This window comes from Thermochaetoides thermophila, assembly GCF_000221225.1.
Source record: "Thermochaetoides thermophila DSM 1495 unplaced genomic scaffold scf7180000011821, whole genome shotgun sequence".
NCBI lineage: Eukaryota > Fungi > Ascomycota > Sordariomycetes > Sordariales > Chaetomiaceae > Thermochaetoides > Thermochaetoides thermophila.
In genome coordinates this window covers 1,885,309-1,912,471 of record NW_006383037.1, presented here as the reverse complement: position 1 = coordinate 1,912,471, position 27,163 = coordinate 1,885,309, and the positions used below count along the sequence as shown (strand labels likewise).

General features: G+C 51.8%; 8 protein-coding genes across 8 annotated transcripts; 3 read left to right on the top strand and 5 right to left on the bottom strand.

Moving 5' to 3' along the window:
- Positions 1-323: 323 nt before the first annotated feature.
- Positions 324-1,563, bottom strand: CTHT_0064460 (uncharacterized protein; the record flags this gene model as incomplete). The annotated part of the gene is made up of 2 exons (XM_006696688.1): positions 324-757; positions 819-1,563. The coding sequence occupies 2 exons, from the start codon at positions 1,561-1,563 to the stop codon at positions 324-326; spliced, it is 1,179 nt and encodes a 392-aa protein (XP_006696751.1).
- Positions 1,564-2,016: 453 nt separating this feature from the next.
- CTHT_0064450 (uncharacterized protein) lies at positions 2,017-5,753 on the top strand (the record flags this gene model as incomplete). The annotated part of the gene is made up of 7 exons (XM_006696687.1): positions 2,017-2,166; positions 2,513-2,884; positions 3,775-4,056; positions 4,132-4,161; positions 4,235-4,543; positions 4,591-5,268; positions 5,358-5,753. The coding sequence occupies 7 exons, from the start codon at positions 2,017-2,019 to the stop codon at positions 5,751-5,753; spliced, it is 2,217 nt and encodes a 738-aa protein (XP_006696750.1).
- Positions 5,754-9,742: 3,989 nt separating this feature from the next.
- On the top strand, positions 9,743-12,349 carry CTHT_0064440 (uncharacterized protein; the record flags this gene model as incomplete). The annotated part of the gene is made up of 1 exon (XM_006696686.1): positions 9,743-12,349. One exon carries the CDS (start codon positions 9,743-9,745, stop codon positions 12,347-12,349), a length of 2,607 nt encoding a protein of 868 aa, XP_006696749.1.
- A 518-nt stretch (positions 12,350-12,867) lies between these two features.
- Positions 12,868-14,660, bottom strand: CTHT_0064430 (uncharacterized protein; the record flags this gene model as incomplete). Its single annotated transcript, XM_006696685.1, has 4 exons — positions 12,868-12,915; positions 13,185-13,495; positions 13,551-14,301; positions 14,367-14,660. 4 exons carry the CDS (start codon positions 14,658-14,660, stop codon positions 12,868-12,870), a joined length of 1,404 nt encoding a protein of 467 aa, XP_006696748.1.
- A 2,732-nt stretch (positions 14,661-17,392) lies between these two features.
- Positions 17,393-18,366, bottom strand: CTHT_0064420 (acetyltransferase-like protein; the record flags this gene model as incomplete). The annotated part of the gene is made up of 2 exons (XM_006696684.1): positions 17,393-17,963; positions 18,017-18,366. The coding sequence occupies 2 exons, from the start codon at positions 18,364-18,366 to the stop codon at positions 17,393-17,395; spliced, it is 921 nt and encodes a 306-aa protein (XP_006696747.1).
- Positions 18,367-19,616: 1,250 nt separating this feature from the next.
- On the top strand, positions 19,617-22,498 carry CTHT_0064410 (uncharacterized protein; the record flags this gene model as incomplete). Its single annotated transcript, XM_006696683.1, has 5 exons — positions 19,617-19,662; positions 19,759-20,250; positions 20,352-20,867; positions 21,550-21,786; positions 22,257-22,498. The coding sequence occupies 5 exons, from the start codon at positions 19,617-19,619 to the stop codon at positions 22,496-22,498; spliced, it is 1,533 nt and encodes a 510-aa protein (XP_006696746.1).
- A 1,513-nt stretch (positions 22,499-24,011) lies between these two features.
- CTHT_0064400 (uncharacterized protein) lies at positions 24,012-24,575 on the bottom strand (the record flags this gene model as incomplete). The annotated part of the gene is made up of 1 exon (XM_006696682.1): positions 24,012-24,575. One exon carries the CDS (start codon positions 24,573-24,575, stop codon positions 24,012-24,014), a length of 564 nt encoding a protein of 187 aa, XP_006696745.1.
- Positions 24,576-25,303: 728 nt separating this feature from the next.
- Positions 25,304-25,987, bottom strand: CTHT_0064390 (uncharacterized protein; the record flags this gene model as incomplete). Its single annotated transcript, XM_006696681.1, has 3 exons — positions 25,304-25,415; positions 25,483-25,685; positions 25,742-25,987. 3 exons carry the CDS (start codon positions 25,985-25,987, stop codon positions 25,304-25,306), a joined length of 561 nt encoding a protein of 186 aa, XP_006696744.1.
- Between the last annotated feature and the right edge of the window lie 1,176 nt (positions 25,988-27,163).

The following is a 27,163-nucleotide window of genomic DNA, read 5'->3' as shown; positions in this document are numbered from 1 at the left end:
GCTCAGAGAAGGAGAATGTAGTAGATTAGAGTGGTTACAACTTGTATCGTTTATGTCCTGTGAAATTTTTTTTGAATCCTCGTTTTTAAAACCGTTCCCTAAGCCACGCAGACCAGAAAATACTATTAGACAAATCATTCGTTCGAAAGCAAACCAACCCAACCGGACCCAGATTCCTTTTGCGTTCCCTTGTAAGTCGCGCTCCCAAAGAATACAACAAAATGGGAAATTTTATAAACCTAAACAACCGATCCAGCCGTGCTGTTGTGCCGTCATCCCAGCGTTTCCAGCAACCAAGGAAACCGCAAAGATGCAGGACAAGATTACCCTTCCAGCGGCGGAAGTGGCACACCCTTCATAGAATCCCTCTCCCCCTTCACTTTGGCACACAACTCCTCCACTCCGCACTTCAACCGACAATGCGTCCCATCCGAGCAACGATGAGCCACCTGTTTAGGCAATGTTTCAATCAACTCGACCACGTTGTTCACACTGAGCGTCTCAAACGGCAGCAAGGAGGGCCAGATATCGACACCCTGGAGGACACCCAGGTATTCTGACATGCCGCGGGGGCAACGGCTCTGCAGGAGGGGTTCCGAGGCAGCAGGAGAATTGGGACTGTTCGGTGAAGAGCAAACGACACAGTTGGTGTTTTGGCAGCGCTTCATGTGGCGCTCGCGACGGAGGTCCTCGGCTACACGGAGGACGAGGAGGCGCAGGGAGCGGAGGGTCGTGTTTACTTGGGTGAGGAGGCCCTCTGCAGGCGAAATGTTAGCATATGGTCGACCTAAGTGTAAGTAGGAAAACAGGAGACATACCCCATACAGTCTCAGGTAACCTCCCCAATACCTCCTCCTTCGCCCAGGTATCCACAAAATCCGGCGGGAGATCCTTCACATAAAAGGCAGATATCCTCTCAAAGTTGGGCGACCGAAACAGGTATGCAGCGAGCAGGGCATACCCCATATCCCTTGTCTTCTCCTTCTTGTCGATGGGGAAGCAATTCGGGTTGCACCAGGCATTAATCCACGGCAGAAGGGCATGCGCACAGTCATACTTGTCTACTTGGAGAGCAATGGCAACGATGTCCCTCGCAGTAAGGGTAACGGTCATGATGCGCGATGTGTCGGTGTGAATGACACTCAGAATAAAGTCCATGGCGTCGACGTCATCTTCATCGAGGGTCACGGTTGCCGGCTCGTCCTTGTTGGGCTCAGACCGCAGACGCTGGCCCTCGGAGAAATTGGGGCCGAGCATTGTGCAGAAGACTCGCGACGCTTGAGCAAGCTTGGAGGAGCTGGTGAGGAAGTGGCGGGTTGTGGACTTAGAGGGGTCGCGGACGACAAGGATGAGGTCACCATCGGAATCTAAGGAGATGAGCTCTGCTTGTGGTTGGGGCTCAGGCTCCTGTGGTTGTTGTTGTTGCTGTTGCTCTGGCTTCTCTTGTTGCTCTTGTTGCCGAAGCTTGTCCGGGTGTTCTTGAGGAGTGAGGAGCTCGAAGGCCGCCTCTGTTGGCGGCCTGTCGAAGGGATGTTGTGTCGGCATCGAAAGGTAGGACAGCATTATGTTTGTGGGAGGGAAGGAGATTGAGAGAGAATTGATGATGTCAACGAGAACAATTGACAAAGCGATGTTGAGCGTTAACTTGTATGTGTAGTAAAGCTCAGGGGTAAGGAGGGTCAGAGGACGAGAGCCGCGTGATGTCACTAGAGTGAGTTTGGAGAATGGTGACGGGGAACCGAGAGGTCTGACGATGTCTGGGGCAGCGCCTTATAAGTGTGGACAATAGACAAGGACTTTTTGATTGGACAAATGAGTCAAGATGCAGGAGAAAACAAAACAGCAAGAAAACGAGAAACTGGCGTGCTCGAGCCTTGCGGTCTAGAATTGTACCATGTACATAGTCCAGATACGTATCTATCGCCAACACCAACCATAAGATGCCAGCCCAGCCCAAAATACGGGCCGTCGCCATCCTCGGCAGCTGGACCTAGACCCTTCTGACGCACGGCCAGAATGGCGTGTGCCGCCGGGGGTAATGCCGGCAGCGGTGAGGCGGCGCTGGCAGCACTGGAGCCGGACCGAGCGGGGCCTCGTGTCACGGGACACCAGACAGGCACCGGACAGGATGGATCCGCTGCCCCGCCGTTGCTGGTTGTTCTCCTTGTATTATTTTTGGCTGGTTTTGGCTGCATTTTTCTGCCCTTGTGATAGGTTTTGAGCCCTGTTCCTGGTGATAGATGGCCCGCTGGCTTCTCAGGGACAAACATGTAGCGGGCCGGTCAGGGATGGAAGACACTAGCACAGCATTGTGATGGAGTCTTAGGCCTTGTTCTCGATGCACCGCCGCCGTTGTTCTTGGTGTTGTTAGGAATTGCGGGGACGAAGGCGTGACACACGCAATTTTTTTCGTCGTCACCCTCCTGCAGGCTCTGGAACGTCCCGACTGGCTGTATCTCTTCACCCTGGCTAGTTGTCGTGGATCTTGGCTGATCTTGACATGCCGATTCAGATGCTGAGCCGTCACTCAGCAGTCGTGGCCCGGAAGAGCGGTGCACATGTGGTGCTGCCGTGGCTCTCAGTGGCTCGCGTCAGTGGCTCTTGGCTGTTTTCAGTGACATCCTTGCTGGCCCAATGGTCACCCGTTGCCTTGCCATCCTCTGACTGGCTGCCCAGCGGGGCAGCTTGGAGCCTAGCAGAGCACATGTGGGCCCATGCCCCCCAGAACTGGGGAGAACTTCTCCAGATTTTCCCCAGCGCCAGCGTCTTGGCAGCAGCAGTGGGGCCGTTGCGAAACTGGGCAGGTGCAGATGCGACCCAGATGACCTGGACTGGGCGTGCCCTGTTCTTGCCTCTGCCAAAACTCGGAGAAGTTTGTGGAAACGTAAGTGCGATGTTTGCTCATGACGTCCTGCAAAAAAAGTTGCAGATTGTTAAAGCTTGGAGTTTCGAGCGTTCACGGCCCCGGCCGACAGGAGACCAGCTGGCGGCTGTTACATGCCATTGCATGCGGTGACCATCGAGAGGCCCATCGTCGATGACGGAATAAAAAAATTTTCATTCGGGTTTCGCAAAAGGAAATCGATGACTGTTGAGAATCGAGACGACAGGGCTTTTTGCAGGACTTTTGCGACCAGGCGGCCACCAGGGGTCAGACCATCAGGGTGCCTGCTTGGTACCTGCCCTCAGCACTGCAGGTGTTTGATTGGACCCGAAGTTGACGCCGTTTGCAGCACATTTAACACTGAGCAAAATCTTGTAGATGATGCGGAAACTTTTCCATTGTTGAGCTTTGCTGCAAGACACAGAAGTCTGCTTTCAGTGTTGTCGCGGCCAATTGCAGTGTTCAGGCCATAATCACGACAATGTGCGACAGGTGTCAGGTTGACGGAAAGCATTCTGTTTGAAGACTCCAACAACCCAGATTCTCTCTCCGACAATATTCAATGCCGTGACAGTTGAGCAAAAACATGCCAACAGCCAGGAGTTTCCTTTGTTTATTCTCGATCCCGTTACATCACTTCATCGTTGCTAGCGACTTCCTGAGCTCCAGCCCTCTTTTAGCAAACTGCGAGCAATCCACAGCAGGAGCATCGCAAGTCGCCACTGCCACTTGATGAGTCGTGGACCTGGAGTTGAGCTCCATTCATTGGCTCTCTTAGCGTCGGGCAGGCCTGCATTACATCTCCTGTGCAATTGAGTGCCAAATTTTTCTCCAAGCCCCAGTTGTAAGCTCTGCAAAGTTCTGGGTCGATTCTCGCGTCATTTCAGTAGGGTCAAGCTTCTGCCTCAGCCGGTGCCCCATTCATCGAGTCCCGCCCGGCAACAGCTGACAGCTTCGCAACCAAGCTTTGCTCGGTGCCGATCCTCAGTGCGGAGCCCACCGCTGCTTGGCCCAGCCCGACCCCCGAGATCCCGCCGCCTAGCTCTCGGCAGTGGCCCGGCCGTGCAGCCAGGCGCAGAACCGTGCGCAGCATGGCGCTCTCCGGGGGCCCGAAGCTTACCACGGGTCCGACCCTGTTTGGGTTGCCCATGAAGCAAGCTTCCTTGCTCACTGTACGCTTTGGTGGCTTCAGGCTGGCAGTCGAGAATTGCACGCTGAAGGAGTCATTGCTAACGTGATGTCGGCAGCTGACGTTCCAGAACTCGGCGCTCATCCTGGTGTGTCATACTATTTCCCCGAATCCCGGTCCGCTGATCACTCCCCCAGTAGCACATGAGCTAATCACGACAGATCCTCCACTACTCCCGGGTGATGAGACCCCCGGGTGATCATCGCTACTTTGCTTCGACTGCTGTATTGTTGAATGAAGTGCTCAAGTTGGCTATTTCGTTGACATTTGCCATCTACGATGCTTCAAGGAGTTTGGCGCCCCAGACGCCTGCTACCGTGCTGTTTGAGCAGCTGTTTCATTCTGTCTTTTCCGGAGACAGCTGGAAGCTGGCCATACCCGCGGTGCTGTACACGTTCGAGAATACCCTGCAATATGTGGCGCTCGGGAATCTGGAGGTTGTGCACTTTCAGGTACTGTCCCAGTTGAAGGTATGTTTTTTTTCTCTTAGGGCCATGCACTAGGCTAACTCTTCTAGATCCTCACCACAGCACTCTTCATGGTCCTTCTCCTTGGCCGCTCCTTGGGCATCCGCCGCTGGCTCTCCCTTATCTTCCTCACACTCGGCATCTCCATCGTCACGCTCTCCTCCTCATCCAATTCCCGCAATCTCTCTTTCGAAATCTTTGACCTCAGCGACCACTTCTTCCCCCGCTCAGTGCACGAGCTGGGCCAAATTGCAGATGACACCGTCGTTCCAGCTCCAGGGGACCTCAGTAGCCCTCTCACTAGGCGCTCAGCCACATACGAAGGAATCCTCGAGGATCAGGAGCTCGTTCCCCGCATGAACTACTCCCTCGGTGTGACTGCCGTGCTGGTCGCTGCCATCGTGTCGGGTCTAACGGGAGTTTACTTTGAGAAATTGCTTAAAGAGCCGACGAAGACAGTCTCCATCTGGACCCGGAACGTTCAGTTGGCTTTTTACAGTCTCTTTCCTGCGTTGATTGTTGGGGTGATCATCACGGATGGGAAGGAGATTTCCAAGCATGGGTTCTTCGATGGGTACAATTGGGTTGTGTGGACGGCGATTGTGCTGCAGGCTGTGGGAGGGTTGCTGACATCGTTATGCATCAATTATGCTGACAATATCGCAAAGAATTTCGCCACGAGTATCAGTATTGTTATTGGATTTATCGCCAGCGTTGGGGTGTTTGGGGTGAGGGTTACATCAGGGGTAGATTTCCTTTCTCTATGATCTTTTCACTTTGTCTTTGAAGAAGTGGATACCTCGGCTAACTTGAACAGTTCCTCTTTGGCACAGCACTCGTCATCACCTCAACGTATGCCTATGCCCTGCCTGAACGAAAACGATCCCGACCTCCGCCCATCCACATCGCTACGTACGAGAAGACTACCATCGTTGAGGGGGGTGGCACTCCTCGCATACGCTACTACCCTTACCAGCTCGATTTTCAGCCTGAGTGGGATAAATTGAGCGTTGAGGCGCCGGTTGACTCGGCGCTGAGCGCTGTTAGTAGCTCCATGGGAATGGCGATGGCTTCCTCGACGTCGAGGCCAGCTTCTCCTTTGACGTTTTTAGGAAGGAGTCCGACTGTCAGGAGGGGGATGGAACATCACAAAGGGAGAAGTGAGCCATGTGAGAGCCATTATGGCCTTCATTCTCACGCATACGAGGTCTAACGAGGCATCGCAATCCGCAACTCGATGATTCCCCTTTCTGTATTACCCGTGTTCTCACCTATTCTCTATCCGCTGTTCGGCATTCAGCATGGGCTTGGGTTATGGGTAGGCTTTTGTGCCGTTGAAATTTAGGCAGGGAGGACAAACTGTTGGATTATACCGGGTCCATGTCTTGTACCTGAGCAAAGTGCTGGTGCCGAACCGAACCTCTTACTCTGGGTAGACTGAGTGCATATCATGTCGGCAGAGGCAGTTGACTCGGACTAGCCCGTTTGCTACTTATGCTACTGGCATCTATAGAAAAGAAGCGATGAATTTAATGTGTTTTACCTCTGTCCGACTTACTTGCCTGGATACGTGTGTGTGATGGGCAGTGTAATGGTACAATGGTAGTAATGCAAGAACATATATCTCATCGTTTGCTGCATACATGTTCGAGGGGTTGCTAGCGAGAGTTGCCAATTGAGTTGTAAACGATGATGAGGGAATTGCCTCTGAGTTCATGCTGTATCCGGCTGCTTGTCTGGAAGCTGAGAGCTGATGCTCCTCATAGTCGGGCTGCAAGTGATATTGACCGGTCTGGTAATGGATCCTGGTATCCTCGTACCCTCAGGCTGACAGCTCTTGATAACCCCGAATGCAAGTAGGATTGGATAGATCTGTTTATGGATCTTGCTCGGACTAGTGCCATAGTAAGAGATGAATTTTGGTCCTCTTACATGGTAAACAGGGACACCAGGATCCGATCCCGAGATTATAGCATGAAGTCGTACATTGTTGACATGCAGGGCAAGACAGCAGGTGTCTCGACTCGTCTTATCAACTGCCGGTTTATGATGGATGATCTGCCACGCCTACACTGAACCTGCGCTTCCTCGTTGAGAAGCTGCAAAGGGACACAAAATTGACGTCGAGAGGGTGGTCAGCAGCGTTGGACTTTAAGTTTCGCTCTGATAGCTTGTTCAGACCTTTTCCCACAGATGTAAACAGTTGGTACCGAGCCTACCCCCGGACTCGTGACTATGAAACCAAAAACCAAAGCATAAAGCTTTAAAACGTTGACGGTTACAATATCGGCCTCAGTTGCCGTCAAGTATTACAATGACCACGTACGCGCCGTTCCCACGATTGTAGGTACGCAACTTAGATCATGATATAGTGTGGTTGCATAACATGCGCTTGTGAAACGATGCTTCGTTTGGTCGAAACGACGATTTTGGTCTCGGGAAACTGGATAGAGTGTGTGTACAGTGATAATAATTGATGCTTACGGACAGGAGGTGCTAGTTTACGAAATGCGCACACTACATAGCCTGGTGCTCTGCTGCGACCGGTCTGCGGGAGAGTTGTCTGTATGTCGGCAGGTAACGAAGAAGACATGGGTTCATCACAGAGCAAAGTCGTGTTGATCTGGGCTAGGACAACGTCAAACTGGTTGAGAAGGGGCTTGTAGACTCGACCTACCGCAGACCGGAGCCGGTAGCCTAACAATAGGCTCTCATCTAACAGGCGAGGCGATTATCTCGCACTACCTAGAGCCCCTCATTAAATTCAAGCCAAACGCAAACCATCTCCAGACACGTCTCACTGGCGTGGTTACATTCGGAGATATTTAACTGTCCATCCGTCTTGAAAATCGGGGTAACATCGTGGGGTGCCGAGCTTGCCATTGCTAGAGGGAATGGAAGGTCGAGCGATTGGCCGATATCTGTTCCCTGGAGAATTGCAGGCCTTTGCTCACAAGTGAGCGGTTGTCAATGAACAAAGAGACGGAAAGCTTCGTCAATGATGCCCTGAAATGCGACACATAGAAATCACGTTTGCATCTTCGCGGCTTCAAGTTGATGACTTGGGGACTGAGGAATTTGCGATGCAAGTCATCCCGTGAATGTGGAAGCGTGCCCAGAGAGCGGGGTCGCTGGCGCAGGGACCGTGCACCCCAAGTGGCCGCAGCGGACGGGCTGCAGCTAATGTAGGCTCGAATTGACGGCTTTGGTTGCCAGTGAGGGAAGGTTACTTGAGCGTTTCGGTCTTGGGATGCATGCAGGACACAGATCGAGGGGTTGATGAGAGGTCTGATCGCAATGATAGGGGAGGGTGTGGTTATCAAAATCGTCTCTCCCTCGTTGAGGCTACATTTATGTCGATTTTCGAGGTCCTTAACCAAGTGATACAGCCGGTCCCTGGATTCAACAAAGTACTCCGGAAAGGATCTACTTTGATCCGGACCCGGCCTTACTGTATCGGGCGTAAAAGACCCGGGAAAAAAACTGTGTATTCGGCTCCACCGAACCAAGAAGCAAACGAAAGGCTCCGCATCCCGCGGCTGAGTCTAGCAGCGGCAGCAGCCACTGATGATCCTGCAGATGCAGGCCGCTTCTTTGCACAGAGCCGACATTTGACATGAGCCCTTGCATGTTCTTCACCAGAGTTAACGGCAAAAAAAGGAACTTTGAGGATCCAGCAGTTCGGATGAAGAGGACGATCGCAACACAGTCAGTTCCCCAGTGATGGCGATCGCCGTGGCTGAGCCAGAGACGATCTCAACAGCCTCGGAGGATCCGAGAAAACTCGCCTGTCTCGGCTCTCCGCAGCGGGTAGCCTTGGCAATGTGTGGGCAAAAAAAGAGACACGGGAGATGATCGCAGTAGCCATCACGTGTTGACTTCCCACTTCGTTCAATTCCGGGTCGACGATGATCTCTGTTTGGATTGCGATCTGGCGACGATAAACGTGATGGAACGGGCAGCAGAAACGGTTTTGTTTCATTTTGCCCACACCGTTCGTCCTTTTTTATAGTTCCGGCAGACCGACGATGAACAATTGGAACTCGACATTAACAACGAAAGAAAATTTCCGCCTCACGGGCCGCGTGATGGCTTGCTTTTACTTGCATGGCGTGCAGGCAATGCAAACACGACAGGGCTGATATTCCTAGCTGCTTGTTCGCAGAAGTTCAGGGACCCAGTTGCGCTGCGATCTCCAGCATCGCAGGCCAAAGCAGTGGTTGATTGAATCAGCGAAGGATAGCCGGACGGACGCCATTCGCTGGAGTGAGGCTGGTGCTGATCCGGGGCCTAAGGAGCAAAGACACCTTCAGGTATACCTGTACGTACAAGTATACAACCGTATGTAGCATCTGACGGCCGTAATGCACAGCGCTAGGTGTCTATTTCCGCTCTGGGCGGGCGCAATGTGACGCTGGATGACGAGACAGCGCTCCGACAGAAAAGTTGCGTTGATCGAGTGGTCGAGTGAGAACGGTGAGATTATCTGTCCAAAGTTCAGGTCCAATCGCAGCGGGGTGTCCCACTGGTCCCCTGAAAACGAGCCAGCGGAGGGCCCGGCCAGGGCCAGGCACCAGGGTCACTTATTGCCGATACAGGCTCTGCAGGAGCCCAGGTTTTCCCCGTCGTGGTGCGTGGCCCGTAGCCAGCCCCGGACTTTTTCATTTTGGACTCTTGTCTTCGGCCCTGGCGTCCCGTTTCCAAAGATAACCGGGACAACCAAAAGCAAAAAGCAAGAAAAAAGCTGGGAAGGTGAAAGGCGTAGTTGAAGCCATATCAGCTCGACAATTCCCAACATCCCGCGTCCTTGAGTGCTAGGCTGGGCAACGCGTTCCAGGCCGCTCCCTGCTCGGGAAATGATCAATATCTCCGCCGTTGCCCTGCGACTGGGAATACTCGCCGACATTCTGTCTTAAGGGCGTCGCTATTTGACAACGGCGTCGGCTGTTGCGATCCAGGCTCGAGGTCGCCGATTGGGAGTGAGTTTGAGTTGCGACCGCTCCACTGCACATTGCGATTGACAAGTCCTAAGAATTGAGGTGCGCGTGGTTCTTGACAATACTGGATGTGTTGACCCTTTTGATCTCTACATTACGCGCCTTACTGCATGCTGAATTCCACCAACACTCGCAAACGATAGTCGACCAAAACGACCAGTTAACTGGCGATCCAAACTCTATTCGATCCGACCGAGCCGCCCCCATGGGCCAGCCATCCAAGTTCCCCTTCTCGCTTCCCGGCCGGAAGCACAAGACGGCCGGCTTGACCTCCCCGCCGCCCATCTCTGCGCCGTTGACCAAAGTCCAGAAGATCCTCGGTACCGCTGCGATCAACATTGATTCGCCCACGCTGCTCAATCCAAACCGCGCGCCGTGGGACGCGCAGCCAAGTCCTGGTCTTGGGGTTGTTGAATTGGGAGGAGAAGATCAGAGCCAGAGGCATGGACATAGGGGAAGATGGGATGATACGTCTGCTGCATCGATTGACCGGCCGGAGACGTCGAACTCGCGACATCATGCCATAGAGTCACCCGGATTAACAAGACGTCAATCGAGTTCTACAATTACCTCACATCATGAGAATCGCTCTGCTTCCGCAGCTGCCAGCGGGCTGCCATCTAAGGCGCAGGCGCTGCTTGATATTGACGGGACCTATACCAATAACGTCCCTCCCCCATTAAACAACGATTCGCACGACAGGGATATGCGCAAGGCGCGCAAAAAGCCCTCGAAATTAGACCTCTCTGCCCTCCTACCTGGACACAAATCCTCCAAAAACCGCGACCGTGACCGCGATCATCGCGCTGACTCCAGCCGAGGCCATTATCCCGACAACGATGCCACTGACTCACGATCCTCTACGCCCCCGCCCATCCTACAACGCGCAGATCGCAAAATCCGCAAGATCCTCACCAAAGAATCCCTCCGCGACCGCGATCGCGACAAACAAACCACCCCCGTCCCGACTTCAGCTCCCCCCGCCGGTCCTAACAGGCAATACTCTGCTAATAACGAGCTACACAACCTGTACGATCACTACGAGCAACGGACGTTTGCTGACGCAATGGATCGGCAGTTACAGGGTTTGTCTGCGGAGTATAGTATTGGTAGTCTGGATAGTGTGCCGGAATGGCGGTCTACGACTGAGACAACTGCTACGACGGCTACGACAGCAACGTCGGCGTCGACTTCAAGCCTGCCACCGACAACAGCTAACAATGCTTCTTCTGGAAAGGCTTTCTTGTCACCCTTCCCTCAGCCAGTGAATGTGAATGTTGCTGCGTCTGCTAGAGCCAAGATGCAGCAGCCAGTCATACCGTCAAGCCCCATCATGCCCGACTGCGCGAGCGTCTCCAGCCGGCACACGCGGACGTCACGCGCATCTAAACGCACGGAAAGGAGTCTGAACGAGATTGATTTGTTGCAGAACAGTGTGCTTGCGCTGTCGTCTGACTCAGAAGATGACTTTGGTGGGACTTCCCCAAGGGATTCATTCTCCAACACAGGAGACTGCATCGGTCCCAAAACTGGGGCAGGGCTCCCTGTGACGGGGATAGAGGCTGGCTTTGCCAGACCAGCAAAGAGGACCAGCTTCTTGACCAGCACGCAGTATCTACCTTCAAGTCATCCAAGCGAAGTGAGTGCTACTCCGACAGGGCCAAAGATTTTACCTCGCTCGAGCTCGCTGGCGGCAAAGAAGTTGATGGCGAAGCAGTTGGCTGGGTTAGTGGTGACGGATAATTCACGACTATCAGTTGGAACTGCATCTACAGACAAGACAGAAAGAATAGTGGTCCCAGAGAAGGACAGGAAACCGAAGAAAATTCCGAGTGAATCGGACTTTAACCAGTTCAACTTCCCTACGCCACCAACAACAGGAAGTATGAATTTGCCTACTAGGGGGAGGAGGTCCGTTTCTGTCTCGAGGGCGTTGGATCACCATGTTTCGCAGCTGCTGAGCCCTGGCATGGTGGTGGATATGTACCTACAGAGTCCGTACTCTCCTCCTCCCGAGACTGACGGGCCGCGGAGTGCAACGAGCTTGGGGATTCGTCGCGGCAGTGAGAGCAGCAGTATCAATGATGAGGGAGCTATTTCATCAAATGGAAGGTTTATGGCCGTTACGAGGCAAGAAGAAATGTTATTGTCGGCTCTGCGTATGAAAAGGGCGAGGATGAGGGAGGATATTATTGCTGAGTTGGAGGAGGACGCTGCTGCTGCGGCCTCCGAAAAGCATGACTCTGTCTCTTCGAACGGGAATGGGAATGGAAATGGAGGACAGTTGAGAAGACAGATTACGAACGAGAGCATCGCCACCAGTATGATGTCAAGGCAAAGTTCGTGGAGCACCATGCGCGCTGCTGAGACTGTACTCTCTGCTAGGCCGAGGCAAGGCAGCACAGGACGGATCGTCCTTGAAAGGAGAGACACGTCAGGATCGAGGTCAGGTGCTTCGTCCATTGTTGAGGGTGATGAGCCTACCCTGGGAGAACATGAACGGCGGGGTAGCAAATCGTCTACAACATCTTCCCGCAGGAACCAGTCCATCAGCTCTACTCGTCCGGCTCGCGATGGAAGTTTAAGCCGTCTTGGCTCTGATCAGACGAGCACACGAGGTCAGCAGAAGGGATATATCTCTGGCAGAATTCCAGAAGAGCCTGTTGAAGAAGAAGTTGGCGTACCGAGGCCAGATTCGCCTATCTCGCCATCGCCGGCGGATTTCCCTGTTCCTAACATGACGGGTTCTAGAGGCACGGGGAATGGCATGAAGGGAAATAAACAGGTTAGGTTGAGCGCGGTGGGATATTAATGAGTTCCTAATGAAACGGGGCGGTAGGTTAGGATAGAAGATTTTTGTTAAATCTCAGTCATTATGAAGATCACGGTGTTGGATAGGTGTATGGATGATGATACGTTCAAGTTTTGGATGGATCGATGGATACTCCTTTCAGTTTAGTTAGACGCGGTATAAGCACGGAAGGGGTTTGGATCTGGATGGAGATGGGGATTGGTAATCGAGGATGATGACTTGGATCTAATGATGGACCTACACTGAAGGACTACCGGAGGGCTCAGCGGATGGTATTTCGGTTCTGGACTGGCACTGGTGGCCTCTTTGCTGGCTTTGCCTGCGAGTATTTAAATTTGTAATTGCTGAGTCTTATGAGGAGCATAAAATGCTAAAATACCGATCTATGAAGATGTCTTCGGGTTCGCACTCTGAGCCAACAAGAGTGTTCGATACAAAAGATCGTATCAGCCCAACTGGGTCAGTAGGGCCTCTCTAAAGACATGGCTTAGATCAGACCACGGGTCCTCGGGTTTATTTCACCCGAGCTCCTGCGGTGACTCAACCCACAGCTGCAGCTCAACATGCTGCCAAATTGTCAAGACTTCCAAAACGGAAAACGGCGACCAGACATGGAACTTGGCGAGGGAAGAAGCCAGGCAGTCAGCCAGAACGCCACTCCGCCCCCTGGATTGCACCCAGGGTTGTGAACATCATGCATGAAAACGTCTCAAAAAGGAACAAACAGAACGAAACCCTCAGTTACTGCGCTAGCATACCAGAAACTTCCAACTTATCAGAGAAGGCCAAACCAAGCGACGCCAAGGCCTAACCCAAGAAGCAGCTCCCAACTCACTCCCTTCCCACTAGCACTATCCTTTCCGTAGTACCCCTCTGGTACAATAAACTGCCGATCCCTTCCAGGAAGCTTATACAAAACATAAATCTCGCCCGTGGAGTCAGACGCAAACCATAGCCTGCCGTTACTATCCCATGCCATGCCGACTGGCCGGAAGCAGTTCTCTGGACACTTGGATAGGTCAAGGTTAAAAATAGGCCTGATATCACTTATGACCTCCCCGCTATTGGCCGGCAAGACGGGCTCCCCCGTAGTGGTATCAAACAGCACGCGAACAATCTCGTAGCCGTAACCCTTGCCGCCCTCGACTACATGGTGTCAGCATCAAACTGAGATTTGATAGCGAAGGAAATGAAAACTTACAGCTCCCACGGAAAGACACATACGCCGCGGATCCGTCCCCTTCAAACTTGATATCCATTGGCGAGTTATGCGCCGGGAAGGTTAGCCGTGGCGGCTCGTATTTTTCAGCACACGTCTCGTCCGTGAGCTCCTCAGTCTCCCGCTCGGCAAACTGCATCCCAATGTCGAGCCCCTCATTCTCAGGAATCTCATCCTTATACCACACTGCAAAGCAGTTCGGATAGCCGAAGTTCTTTCCCGTCCCTGTACCGTTGAGGTAGCCCAAGAAATTGAGCTCATCTCCCGGATTGTACTCGTGCACTGCCACCCCGTTTCTCGTGACGCGATCCACACTGTTCTCTACCGCCCAAATGCCCCCTGTGAGGGGATGCTCGCCGACACCAACACTATTTCTCAATCCCCAGCCTAGGACAGTTCCGTCCTTGACAAAGTCGTACGTCGCATCTGTCCCGCGGTCCTTAAGCTCGTCTAGATCGAACGCTTTGATCTGGTTGAAGCCATTCTCGACCTTCTCGGCGAGCGCAATATTATCTTCGGGCCCGCCCCGAGACACAATCAGTATGTTGGGCCGCGAGCGCGACATGAGCAGCGTGCGAGTGACCAAATCACTGTTGCTCATATTGGCGATGATGATGCGCGAGCGGCCGGTTACGCGGCCTCTGCGGGCGTCATAGGGCCAGGAGAGGACGCTGTCAGGTGTTGAGGCGTAGATTGTGTCGCCTGAGGCGGAGAGGGCCAGGCCGTGGTTAAGCTGGGCCGGTCTAATTAACAGCTGTATACATGTCGTGATGGGGATTTCGAAGATGAGAGACCTACACGCGGCAATTCGACAAGCATATGCGAGTGATTCGGCATGAGACACGTCCCCCCAAGGTCTGTAAACTGATGTCTGCTGATACCCTTGCCGGACTCGACAACCAGCAAAGCGCCGGTGCTGTCAAAAGCGAGACTGCGCGGCTTCGTCAGGCCGGCAGCGACGACTTGGCCCTGCCATCCCGGGCCCGTGATGGGCGGGTACCAGGTGTTGGGGATCAGAATGGTAGGGCAAGAGGTTTCAGCGGCTACGGAGGCCAGTGCTGGAAGGAGGGAGAGTGCTAGGCGTGTCTTCATCTTTGAGGTGTGGTAACGGTGTCACCGCGAGAGATAGCCTGGCTCTGAGCTAAGCTCTTACCGAGTACTGAGGGGAAGACTCGGTGATATTTGAAGATATAAGATCCCAAATCAGATTATCAAATTCACAAGCCCGGACCCGAGAAGATGTGGCCTGCAGAGCGAACACACTTCCTGGTTACGGCCCGTTTTCCAGAGTGACATCCTCAGTAATATCTACGGTAACCGCGATGTTGAGTTGCTACTCAGCCATGCGAGGTGAATCTCGACACCAACTACCGAGCTTATCCTAATCTGCCTCGCCGCCTGCAGCTATGGTGTACATGATCGCATTTACTACTTGTTAGCATGCAACATGGCAAGCGTGTTATTGATAAAAAACGCACAGCGTAGACGCTAACATGAGAAACATTTTCTTGTCCTTAATAAAGTCCCAACCGGATGCCCATTTACACTCTCGTATCGCCCTCGTTCATCATGACCATCATGACGGCACCATTGATTAGTGCATGCATCATCCCGCTTCCCCGCACAACCAGCTCACCATTCTTTCTCAATGAACCAATCATCCGTTTTTCGAGCAAGCACGATTTGGGTCACCCTTCTTCTCGGAGTTCAGGATGGGTGGCAGCGAGCAGCCACTGGATGCATACCCCGCCATCCTTGACTGCCGGCATACTACGCTACTTACATACAGAAAAGCAACAGGCAACCAGAGTCTCTCGGGTTACTAGATGGATTCTCCCGTATGACTGGATGTCCCGCGTCCCGGCTTTATATGTGCCGAAATGCAGATAGGTGCATGAATGCATCGCGGGGGCGGGGTAGGTATAAGGATTCTTGGGTAGGGGTGAGTGACTGTGACATCAAGTTGCCAGTGGGAGCCAAGACTGCCTGATGCTTGGTCAGCATGAGGTGAGTGAGTTTAGAGCGGGATGGTGATGTCAAATAGCTCATTCAGCTAAGTTGATGGTTGTGGTGCAGCTTACATAGGTACTTTGTTTCCAGCCACCTACCTGAGCGGAAACTTAAGCTTGTTCGCAATCTTTGGGAAGTCGGTTCGGGAAGTCGACATTTCATCAATTACGTTGTTTTGCTCAAAAACTGCCAAGTCTTGTTCCGTTTCTAGGCAACAATAGGGAATCGGAGTCAAATTTCGGATCTCCTCTGACTTGGACTCGGACCTCCAGGAGGAACTCAGACAGTCTTTAAAATACTGTTATTAAGACATAATGCGCCGGCAACGTCTCTCATTCTTGCTTTTCTTCCTTATACAACGGTCTATCTCTTTTCCTCAAGCAGGCATCACCGTTCCAGAAGCCCCTCTCCCCTGGATAACAGTCAACCCCGCCGGTGCAGCCTCAACCGTTTCCCCCAAGGTCATCACGACAGAAGGACACCGCACAACACTCAATGCGCCGCCAGCAAGTCTACTCTCTACATCGGCATGGACCCTTTCTCTCGGCTCAAGCATCACCATATATACTGGCCTTTCCCCAGTAGCCGGATCGACGAGTCATGACGAGGATGGTGCGGCCTTTCTGGCGTGTTCATCAAATGTCGGATTGTACGAACCGTTTTGCTTGCCTAGGGCAGGGAGTGTGCTTTATCCAGGACGAACATACTACAGTGCGTCCCCGGTTTGACCCCTGGGAATAACCTATGCTAATGTGCAAAGTAACTTGGTCACCCTCCTACTTCCAGCCTCCCTCTCTACAGGTCTCCCTTTCAGCCCTCTACACCCCTTCTGGATCAAATTTCAGCACTAAAACAGGCTTCACAACTCCCCTGTTTCGCGCTGACACGGGCTTCTACGCTTGGTCCATTCCTCCAGACTTCTTCACTCTGCATCACCCAGACTTACCCTCCAATGTGCCCCTGAATGTGACCTTCCTCCTCACCTATGAAGACACCACTACCTCTGACATCTCCACCGACCATCATGTACGTGTCGGTCCGTCGGTGTGGCTTTTGCCTGTGCCGGACACTGCCGTGCCCAAAAAGAGCGGGGTGAATCCGCTGGTAATTGCCCTCCCATTGTCCATTGTTGTAGTCACCATGTTGGGTTTGGGTATGTGTCTACTTTGTTACAGGAGGAATGGTACAGTACCTATCATTGGAGCGGTAATAAGGAGTTATACGGGAGGGGGCTATGGAGTTAAGCAAAGCCGAGCAGAGAGAACGGGAGAGACGTGGCAGCAGCAGGGTCTGTGGATGGCTTCTGGCACTGGAGGAAAGGATGAGGAAAAGAATAAGAGTGAGACCAGTGCCGGAGTTGAGTTGACTGAGCGGGAGAGTTGGGGATCGTCGAAGAAGGAGAGGAATGTGTTTAGGGAGGAGATTGCTAGGCAGGAGAGAGAAAGACCATAGTGCAGCAGATGATGATTGATCGCGTTTGGACTGTTTATCAGAAAGGAGGGTTAGTGCTATGGTTCAATTAACGCAGTCGGACTGATCTCTAAATATCTAACTGCGGGAAATTAAGCTATCGATTACACTCTACAGAGTTCGAGGAGCTGTGAACAAGCACTTTGTCGAGGTACATCACTAACACCAACTTCGACCAGAATTAGCGAGCAGGGAACAAACCCCTAAGGCGAAGTCGAACTTCCCCTCTATTTGCGTCACTGCTTCTACGATAGGGTTCTAACCCTGCAACCACATGGTTCTTCTCTACTACCTCCCTATATAGTCAAGCAGGCAGTACAGAGTTAGATCGAGTAAGGACATTATCAAGCATGTTCCCCCTTCGGCCTTAACTCACTCGCCAGCCCTTTAATAGCCCTTTTCGCTCCCTCACTGAGCACAATCCCAAAATACTTCTCCAGCGCCCCGATTCTATCATCCTCCGTCTTGAAAGTCTCAACAATCTCCGACTTATCTCCTACACGTCTCTTCAAGTAATCCCTATGCAAAATCACCCATCCCACAGGTTCTGTCTTCTCCTCATTCAATATTGTTTTGATACACATCACATTCTGAACAAAAAAGCTCTGTGGAGTGGTCATCGTCTTTAGGTTCATAACTTCAAAGTCACCAGGAAAGAACTCAATCTCTACGAAGCAGTACATATCCCTCCACAGGGCATCGGCATGCTCCTGCACTGAGTAGACCCACACCCGCTGGTCGGGATCGCTGTGCTCTATGAGAGAGCGGTACATGAGTTTGCCACGGGCCGGGGCAATAGTGGTGAAATTGTATCCATGCTCGAGAGGAATTGGTTTTGTGGGCCCATTGGAGCCGAAGCCAACGTCGACAACATAACGTTGGTTGTTGATCTTGACCAGGTTTGTCATGTGGTCCCTAGTATAAGTGTCGGTTAACATTCTTCGGCATCCTTAAACGTGCAGACATACCAGCCCTTATACGTCCCATCCGGCCTCGCCACTCTCCCTCCTACACTGATAAGCTTGAACCCAAGGCTCCGCAGAACGGTGGCGAAGAAAGCGTTCACCTCCATGCAGTAGCCGCCGCAGCCCTTGTTGACAATTTTGTCAAACAGATCCTCGAGATCGAGGGAAAGGAGTCGCGATTGTGAGTAATGAAGAGACAGACTCTCGAAAGGAACACGGGCCATGTGAAGGAGTTGCAGCTGTGTAAGGAGTTGCAGAGGGTTATCGGCGGCTAGCTGGTAAACATTGTCGGGGTGGCGGAAGCCGATGTGCTCGAGGTATTTGGAAATTTGGGCTGAGGTATATATTGACATACTGGTGAATGCGTCAATTCTAATACTGCCTTGAATGGTCGTCTGGGAATTGTTGGATGAGCTTGGAGTATTTGTAAGTATTACAAGGACCATTTCTGTAGCTTCCGCTTGTACAGGAATGGAACCTTCAAGCCCTTGCATTCTCGTAGCTCCGTCGGAAAACGGAGACCGTAAGTAAAATCCCAAGACGGTCGCGGCTAAACTGGCGTGTCTCCACAACAATCATGAGTAAGCGACAGCTTATTATGAAGTATTGATCAAACTCAGCCCGTCTTACCTTACAATTGATTGTAGGAAGGAATGTAATAAGTAGCGCTTACAACATAGACAAGTGAATTTTCGCTATCAGGCCCATCTACACCGTCATGTCCTGTCTTGAAATGACACCGGTCAACTTTTTGCTCAACCAGGTTACTAATTTATGCCATCGTCTGGAAGCAAAACGCTTGGGTAGCGGCAATTCCCATACCGTGTTTTCAGGCCACTTGACACATCCTTTCTGTCGCGTCTAGAACTTTTAGTCCTCACTTTCGTCGCCAAAATTTCGCCAAAGCTCGCTTTGAACTTGTATACTCTGATGGTACCTCTGAGTATTTATCATCGCCAGTATTCACTTCAAAGGAATGGCGTACTGGTTTTCATTCTGGCGCAGTAGGAATATGAGGCGTCGAGTCGTGGAAACGTACAGCGTGATTGACAGATTGAATTAAACACCGATATATCTGGCGAGAGATGAGAAGCAGGTGTAAAAGCATTGTTAGTTACTACTTGTTCTGAGGAAACGGTCACTTTAGCTGATATATAGATCAAGGAATACATGTAACTTTGTTTAATCAAGCAAACACTATGAGTCCATGCGGGATAATGGACTGAAGATTACTCCTTAGATATTTCTTCCCCTAAGACCATTGGTCTTTGACATACTTATATAGTTGTTATTGGAGTGTGTAATATCAACTCAATGTGCACACATCGGGAAAGGATCAAAGGTATTTGGCTGTGCATACCTGTCAAATCTTCTAGCACAACCCCTTTCAACTTCAAAATCCATGTTCGCGGTTATCCCAGTGTCCACCGGACCCATCAACATGAAGGCTGTCTCCACACGGAATGGAGTTCCTTTAAGCTGCTTTGTAATCAATTAACTGTAAGTGCAGCCCGATTCTTCCAACTCCCTCAGTCATTATCAACTATCATCCCTAACCTCATTCCATCCCTGAAATTCTCTTGTAACACCAACTGGTCAAACAATGGCAGGAATCGCACTTATTGGAGCAGGTATTTTTGCTCGGCAGCGTAAGTGACTCATCTTGCAGAGTCTATGCAGCGCGATCCAAGTTCCCTCTATGTTTCACCGGAAGCATCTTGACTAACATGGACCCACTGGACCAGAGCACCTGCCTGCTATCGAGTCCTGTGCCGGTCTTGCCCTCAAGGCTGTCTATTCCCGGTCGCAGCGCTCCGCTGAGGCTCTCGCTGCTGCATCCAAGGACGCTAGCTCCGTTGCCATCTACTTCGATGTTCCCGCGGTCAAAGGAAAGTCTCTTGACGATCTGCTACAGCGGGAAGACATCGTTGCTGTTGACATTGTCTTGCCGATTCCTCACCAACCGAGTGTGATCAGAAAGGCGCTCGCGACAGGAAAGCATGTCCTCTCCGAAAAGCCGATCGCCGGAAACGTTGTTGATGGTCAGGAGCTGTTCGAATGGTACTTGGGATTGGGTGAAAGGAAGCCGGTTTGGGGTGTAGCAGAGAACTTCCGCTTCCTGGAATCGCTAGCGTATGCGGCTCAAAAGGTCAAGGAAATTGGTGGGTTGTTGAGGACCTTCCGCCTGGAAAAGTACGGCTTTGTCGGGGAGGATAATAAGTACTTCAATACCGAGTGTATGTGCATCGACCGTCGAATAGCCCCAGGGTAGTTTGCCCGCTTTCCCAGACCATTTCCGGGACAGGTCAGGGAGGACCTCCACTGACATGTTTGTCAGGGCGCAGAGTTCCACAATATCAAGGCGGCTTTTTGCTCGACGGCGGAGTGCACTTCGTCGCCGCACTTCGCTTCTTGTTGGGAGCCGCCGGGCATGAACTTGACAAAGTCGCTGCCTTCACTTCCCTCCTGGAACCGAGACTGCTTCCCGCAGACACCGTCCACGCTGTCGCATTCACGAAGGGAGGAAAGAGCGGTACGATTAATATTACATTCGGTACTGAGTTCAAGGACGTGCTGGAAGTAGAAGTTGTCACAACCAACGGTGCCGTGACTTGGACTCCAAACGCTGTGACGACCGTGAACAGGAAAGGAGACTGTTTGGCAGATAAGGCTGTGAAGACAAAGGAGTTCCCCTATTGCTCGGGTGTCCTAGCCGAAGTGGCATCGTTTGCTCAGGCTCTCGAGTCCGGCAGGCTGGATCTTCGGCAGATGCCTGCCGAAGGGCTAAAAGACCTTGAGGTGGTACAGCGGATGTTGGAATCGGGGGAAGATCATGGGGTTTTGAAGACAGTTGGTTTGTAAATCGACACCTGCTCGATTGTATTAATGTTCCTTAGAGACAATCATGCCACGCATGCAATATTTGCTTGGCTCACATACCCAGAACAGGCTATGTGGCCTAGTTACATGAATATACTTACTTACCTACTTGATCGATCTAACATTTGTCGTTACTTGGGAGGTTGGCCTGGACAGTTCGTCTCGATTCTGCCCCTGAAACCAACGGCTGGCAGTTAGGGGTCCCGTTTGTTGCCTTGGCAACAAACAGCAAACAAGCATCACCCGAGAGCAACAACACAAGATTCGCGCCCATAGCACAAAGAAGGAGGAGGTTGCTTATGTAGACACGGAATGGCAGGCTCAACAATAGTTTTTGGCCTCTCGGGCAAGAAGCACGGACTCTACCTGATCGATAAACATTGAATTCTCTGTGGACACATCCATTGGGGAAGCTGCTCCACAGCTCTGTCACGCTCTTTGTTCATCTACTCCTCTCCTTGATCATGTTGAGTCATTGAAACCTCTGATGTGTGCTTGAACAAAGCGGCATTAGCAGGATGGCGCAACTGGAGTGCATTACGCCTGGAAAAAATCCTGCTGTGGCCCGGTAGGTCGTCGGTTAGAGTGTGGCTCCCTCCGCTTCGCACTCCCCTGGTCTTTGACCAGCTCAACACCGACTTCCCCGCTTGGACCAGCTCATCCAGCGGGCACAAACTACGCACGACCTTTTCCCAGGGAAGAAAAGGGCTCCCTGTGTGGGACCCTCGCCAACAAGGCCGAAGAGGCTGGATACACAATCGAACCCGAGACGGTTACCTATGCGCACTTGGTTGAGAACGTTCCCGGATACATCCTGGCCTACGACGGTAACCGCCATCCAACCGACCCCGCTATGGACAACGAGGTCATCTCTGTCACCAAACGGAAAGGAGGTGAGCGTTCATGTAGTCAAAGACTCGCCTGGCACCTACCTGGTTATCCTACACCACAAGGTCTCTCCCTTCAGGCTATTCGACTCGGACTCAGCGATCCTCCTCAAAAGGAAGGTGCGCATCTACACATGCAAGCGATACTTCGGCTTCTACTACAAGGATAAGTGTCGCTCTAGCTCCCGCTGCACAGTGTACGGCGCTTCCCTCCACAGCCACAAGAAACACCTCGCAAATCCCGCAATGCCTGCATTGTCTGGGCCAATATAAACCCGGGCACAACAACAGCCACGCGAGGCCAAAGGTCTGGCAGGGGAGAATACTCAAACTCACCGAGGACTAACGCAAGGTGGTCAGGAAAGCAGGCAGCGCCGCATACTGGGCAACTAAGAATGCGGCGTCCGACCGCTAAGCAAATCCCTCACACTCTCCCCCAAACCCTCCTTCCAACCCCTTGACTACGCCCAACCCAGCTAGGCTGGAAGCTGAGGACACGGTTATCCCGGACGCACCACCGGTACATCCCACGACCCCCGAGGCTTCGGCTCACCCCCCGGAGGACACCGCGCTACCTGTCACATGGACACGGCAGTCCAAGGAAAGGGATGTCCCCGACTGCCAACACAAGGGACACCAGAGACAGGATGATTGTGAGCGGCACAAATACGTGGTTGATCGCGGAAGATGTCTAGAGCCGAATGACCGAAGAGACTGAGTCATATGGCTGAGACATGATGAAGATTCTATAAAGGAAGCTGCCCGGTCATGATAGACTTCCCTTAATTCCTCCTCTCCCTGACACAAGGGCACTGAGGACCAAGAAAGATTATTACACGTAGTAATTCGCTGTGCACCCCACATCGTCAGTGGCCATCCTCTAACCCACTTGACCTATTGTCGATCCCTGCCTGCACCATACCAAGTCACCCGTTACACTACCGGATCCCCGGCCGACGGCCCCAATCCGGGTCACGACAGCACCCCCGACAGACAACACCCTCAATGTTCTTTACCCTCCGGTCAGCGCCTCCTAAGGTAGAGGCACGGGATTCCTGCGGCTCCGCGCTCCCACGACCGAGGCACATCCAGCCCAACCCGGCAGGCCCACCCCCGCCCAGAGGAGCGCCTTGTCGGACCTAGTTGGACCGATTTAAAGTTGCATAGTGGTATATACCGACCATGGTATGCACCATTAGAATCATATCAGCTAATGCTCAACGCTCCAACGCCAACCTAGACGGTGTTCTTCAAAGGGCGGTCCAACACCGTTACTAGGTGGTATGCATCCAAGAGCCGCCGGTCCTTTTTGGCAAGGTCAGACGGCACCCCGGCTTCACCTTATACGCCATCGACAACTCAACCATGGCTGCAATCTACATTGACTGCCAGTTGACAGCATCGGCCACAAGCGCTCCTAAGCCCGCTCGGTCCCAGTGACCAAGAACGGCCTAACGATTACCAATGTTTACTTACACCCGACTTTCAACTTAGCTATCGACACTTGGCACCAGCTTTGCTCCCACGGGGACTAACCGTGGTAGTCGGGGACTCAAATACCCACCACCCCGACTGGGACCCAAGGGCCCGAGCCAACCCAAGGGGAGACATGGTTAAACCGTGAATCGCCTCTCAGGGCTTGCACATACTGAATCTCCCAGGCTCTACACACAGAGCCGGCAGGGTCATCGGCCTCGTTCTGGCCTGATGGCACACCTGGATAGAGAGAACTAGAAGACTCAAGAAAGTGGGTTATCGCTACAAATCCGAACTCGTTTGGAATACTATAGAGTGACAGATTTGCAAAAGATATCTGTACCCCTGAAAGCGTAGAGTTGAATCCAAATATATCCAGCAAGCAGCAGACATTCAATTGGATCCAGATAAGCCACTTATCACGGTTGATGAAAATTGAAGTGCTATGCAAGACAGCTGGAAAAAGGAAAAGGATGAACTATGGGATTGTATATACATCTCTAATTTCTGTCATGGAGGGGAAGCGAAGAGGTGGCCGTTCAGTCTTGCCATAAGAGAAACATAGCGCGGCGCCTTGATATCATGTGAATTTAAGATCATTTGATGTAGTTCAACAACCTTGTATAATATTGATAGGCTAGATAACTATAAGATCTCATGATTGATCCACTTCTATAGGTGCGCAATTCGTACTACTTTCCCTTGCGCATTTACTCGAAACATTAAAATGAGGTCCTCCACGCCAAAAATAATCTCTACTTCCCCCAAGCAATCGTCCCCGCCCTTGGATTCTCCTGCCACAACGTCCCATACCTACTCCTCACAATAACCCCCCTCTTCGTCGCAATCCAGCTATGATCGCTCCCGCTGTTCCACATTGCAGCCCGTAAATCCTTCCCCTCGCCCGCCATTACCATCAAGGTAACCGTCTTTGCCCCAATTAACCCCGCAATCCCATGCGCCTTGAGATAGATACTCAAGAAATCCTCCGACTTCACATTTTTGAACGTCCCCGCCGGGATTTTGACGGCAGTCTTCTTGAACGCTTCAGTGACCGCCATGGCAGCTTTGACGCCTTGTGCCCCTGACACAATGACTTTTCTCACGGCCAACAAGGTCTGGAAAATGTCCCGGATGGAAGTGATTTTGGCAGGGAGCTCGCCGAGCGCAGTACAAGTCTTGAATTGCTGTAAGGCGGCGGCTATGACGGTTATGTTAGTGATGGCGTCAACGATGGCCCAGTCTGGGCTGAGGTAGGCTAAGACGTAGATATCCTCAGAGGTGGCGTTGGCGATATGGATGCTGTGCTTGTTGCCCATGTTAGGGTATTGTCAAGGGGGGCTGGTTTCTTGAACAAGTGTCAAAGATATCTTGAGGCCTGTACCGAAATGCCTGATCTTTTTTCGGCAGCTTCCTGGCTTTTATTCCAGAATTTGAATCTCAGCGCGTCTTAGATGTGTTAAACCATGGACGAATGACACGCAGTATTGTTTGCAAGGCTGAAAGCATGCTCATATCATGCCACAATCAAAGGAGCCTGTCCAACCCGGCGTTGCAAAGTGTTCAACGCCCAATCAACGTATGACGTGGCTGCCCAGCAGCCATACAGATCTCTGCCAAGACCTGCCTAAAAAGTTAGAGATCTAGACGCTCTGGAGGAGAAAAGGGCTGCTCTATTCGTTGAGTGTTAAGAAAATCTTGTGGTTGAAGCCTTGCTCGCATATTGTATTACAGAGTCGAGGGATTGTATCCAGGGGAGCTGGAGTTCGTGGTGCTTTGTGACTGAAATTTGAGTGGGAGACGCGAAACCACGCTGTATTGCTGTTACGCGGCCTTGTGAAAACCTTGACGCGCAATTGCTCTGTTTAGGAGTCGGATAGCCCTGTATTTTGTCCCTAATAGCACTGAAAGCAACTCTCCTCTCTCTCATACAATAATCTGATCCTATTTTTGATGATGGGCTCTCTACCGTTTCCAGTAACATACGCTGAGTGCGAGATGGTAATACTCCACCCTACTTGCGAACTTGCCGAATCAAGATCTGAGGTCAGATGAAGTAATAGATCTTCTTGCAAGAATGAGTAAGTCCAGGCATGTTGGCACCATTACCCTTATTATCCTTATAACCCCTAAAGTCACGGTAGCCATTGGATCCGGAACTAGAATACCGCTGCCGTTAGTGAACTGATATCCTTTCATTGCATTGCTCCTAAGTCGAACACATACCCAACGTGTGAATAATCCCGGAATGCCTGCGCATTTGGAATGATACCCCACTTGAAGGTGACGCCTGTGGGAAATCTACAAGACTGCTCACCTCCCTCCCATCTGTGGAAGTCCCCTTCGGTGTAAGAGGTTTTCATGATGCAGACATCGTTGTAGTCGGGGGAGTAGTTGAGGCGGCTACAGTCGGCGTCGTTGGGGCAGTACTGAGGAAGATTTAGGACATGTTGGTTGTAGACAACATCAGAGTCATGTTGCTTACGAAAACAGCTGATACCCAAGTCCATTTGCGGGTTGGGTCGGCGCCGCCCATAATAGGGTTGCAGTTCATTAGATGAATGCCTTCGCCAGATTGACGGGGCAAGAGTTCGAGTTCGGTGGTGTTGAGGGATGGGATGCGCCCAGGGGCAGAGACAGGGACCAGCTCTGCGATGGGGGCAGCGAAGGTAATGCCATGGAGCAAGGTGATGGCCGCGAGGGTGACGACGTTGAGGATTGACTTTAACATTATAGTTGGAAGATGACGCGAGAACGTGATGTGTTCCTCCGAGTAGCTCCTGGGTAGTGATGGTGATGTTGGGGGACGAGAAAATGGATCGGAGGACTCATTTATACCTGGACATTGACGTCGGCCTCTGAGTGAGGGCGGGCCTCCTGCCATTCGACACGCCCTGGAGTTGATAATCTTCCCCACAAACAAGTCACATCGATGGCTATCCTGCTACGTGCGGCATTTACAGACGCATGCGGTGAGATCGCTTGTTGTTGAGGCAGCAGGACGCCAGAAAAACTATTGGACTTGCCGGATACGGAGATTCCTTGTTGGGATCAACTATAGTTCCCAACACTCAGTGCTGAGTAACATAGCTGAGTAAGCGTAGAGCTGAAACTCTAATATACCCCACTAAGTGTGGTCAGGAGCCCACTTGAACAACGGACGCCTATCCACTGGCTACTGGAACCCAGCTTTCCCTCGTCTTAGAACCAACAAGGTTGCTCTTTTCCCTTTGAATAAAAAACCTGCATGGCAGTACATGTTAGATATAGTTTGAGACATATCTTATTCATGTCTAGTGAAACATAAGCGATAAGGTTGCTGCCAGACGCAGGGCGCTTACGCGATGATTTAGCCGGAAGTAACCCTAACGACCATATTCCTTGCTCAAATGCGCGAGAAATATCGGATATGATGTCTATGACGCTTACGAGAACCTTGATATTCCCTTGGATCGGAGGTGAGATGACACTGTTCTCGAGTTGTCGAACCGTTGACGGGAGACATCGGGGTTAGGGTTGGGTGCCACACGGACACGGCAGGCCAAGGAAAAAGAGATATCCTGACTGCCAACACAAGGGACACCACAGATGGAATGATTGTGAGCAGCACAAACCAATGGTTGACCCCAGGAGATATTTGGAGTTGAATGACCGAAAGAATGAACCAGATGGCTAGGAGGATTGTATAAAGGATGCTTGCCGGACACGATGAACTTCTCTTGGTTTCCCTTTCCTTGACACAAGGCCATTGAGGAGCAAAGATTATTACATGTATCAATTGACTTCGTTGCGCGCCCATATCGTCAGTGGCTATCATCTAACCCAATTGACCCGTTGTCGATCCCTGCCTGCACCAGACCAAGTCCCCCATCACAAGAAGAAATGTTCCCTGGAAACTACAGCCCCG